This window comes from Cucurbita moschata, unplaced genomic scaffold, assembly GCF_002738365.1.
Source record: "Cucurbita moschata cultivar Rifu unplaced genomic scaffold, Cmos_1.0 Cmo_Scf00100, whole genome shotgun sequence".
NCBI classification, from domain to species: domain Eukaryota; kingdom Viridiplantae; phylum Streptophyta; class Magnoliopsida; order Cucurbitales; family Cucurbitaceae; genus Cucurbita; species Cucurbita moschata.
Window position 1 is genome coordinate 199,418 of NW_019268616.1, and position 1,671 is coordinate 201,088.

The 1,671-nt window shown below is 31.1% G+C and overlaps 1 protein-coding gene across 1 annotated transcript; it reads right to left on the reverse strand.

Moving 5' to 3' along the window:
• Positions 1-851: 851 nt before the first annotated feature.
• Positions 852-1,241, reverse strand: LOC111439670 (arabinogalactan peptide 23-like). The gene has a single exon (XM_023077240.1). It carries the CDS (start codon positions 1,173-1,175, stop codon positions 984-986), a length of 192 nt encoding a protein of 63 aa, XP_022933008.1. The 5' UTR covers positions 1,176-1,241; the 3' UTR covers positions 852-983.
• Positions 1,242-1,671: the final 430 nt, after the last annotated feature.

Genomic DNA, 1,671 nt, shown 5'->3' on the forward strand with positions numbered 1-1,671 from the left:
TTATTTCAATTTCAATATATATTTTGAAAAATCACCCACTAAATACTTCAAAATTTTATTTTAAGAGATTATAGAATAATTCATAAAAAAATTTATTGAGTTTTTTAAACACTCCTGAATTGATTACTTATTGTTTAACTCATTCTGCTACTCTCTGGAGTTTCAAATGTATACTTTTCAATTAAAAAAATTCATTATCAAACATGGTTCTATTTTTATTATAAACAATGAAGGAGAATTCGTTACCAAACATGTCCATATTTGCTTTCATTTACATTCTATTTTTATTATAAACAACAAAGGAGAATTCATTACCAAACATGTCCATATTTGCTTTCATTTACAACAAGAATATTAAGAATATAAAATATTGAAACGTCCTTGTCATCAACTTTAAACGACAGATGGTTAACAATAGAGCTCCCATTGGAGGTTTTGAAAATAACTAAAATACTACTAATAATAAATAAATAAAATATGTAAGCTTAACCTGCGGTGGTTACCTATTCCAATATAACAATAATATGTTTCTTTATTTTACTCATATAAAAGTGGAACAATTGAACACATTTTTTTACTCATAAAAGTTGTACAAATCCAGCACAAAATTTTATGAGTATAATCAAATTACTAACAAAATTTATAAAATCACATTTTTTCCGTTAATTATATATATATATATATATATATATATATATATATATATATATATATATATTTTGTATAATGTAACTTGTATGACAAGGAAGCCAATCTTAATGAATAGATTTAATACAAAAAAATAAATGTATTTATTAAAAACATTTAATGAATTTAATATTTTAATCGTATTTTATTTAATCAAGCAATTAAAATATAAGGGCAAAATTGTAATATAATAATGAATCAAAATTCTTTTTTATTTTTCAACTTTGCCTCACATCACACGTCCATGGAAATCGATAAAATAAATTTAAAAATAAAATTAAAAAGAGAAAAGAAATTCAGTTGAAGTAGTAGGCGACCAAGGAAACAAGCGAGGCGCCGACGAGCGATCCAAGGGCGGGAAGAGTGGCGGAGGCGGCGCTGCTCGGCCCTGGAGCGGCGGCGGGAGAGAGAGACTCATCGGAAGCCACGACTGCAGTGACAGTAGCGGCGGCGAAGAGGGCGGCGCAGGCGATCTTCTTCATTTCCATGGCGGATTAGGATGAACTGGTTGCTTTCTTCGGCAGGAAAACTCACTTCAAATTGAGATAAGAGAGAGAGCAATCGAACCGAAGAAGCCTTAAATCGTTCGATTATTGCCTGATGAATAACGACGCCGATTGGGGGAATTTATAGCTTCATCAGGATGCTAATTTGGGTAATTGACAATTGATCCTAATTTGGGTAATTGACAATTCATCCTAATTTTAAGAACAAACTATATTTACAAAATGAATTCATTTTCAACACTTTCACTGTCTCTCCTATTGTCATTGTTCTTTGCTACCCTAGTTACTAACATCTATGGAAAAATCTTAGGAAACTCACCCATTACAGTAAACATAACAAATGTTCTAAAAAGTCATGATCAGCTCACTATTCACTGCAAATCTGGTGATGATGACTTGGGAGTCCATCATCTCCCACCTTTGAGCGGCTATGCTTTTAGTTTTCGACCAAACTTTTGGAGCTCAACACAGTTTTACT

Coding starts and splice junctions, on each gene's coding strand:
- LOC111439670 (XM_023077240.1), bottom strand. CDS start 1,175: ATGGAAATGAAGAAGATCGCCTGCGCCGCCCTCTTCGCCGCCGCTACT.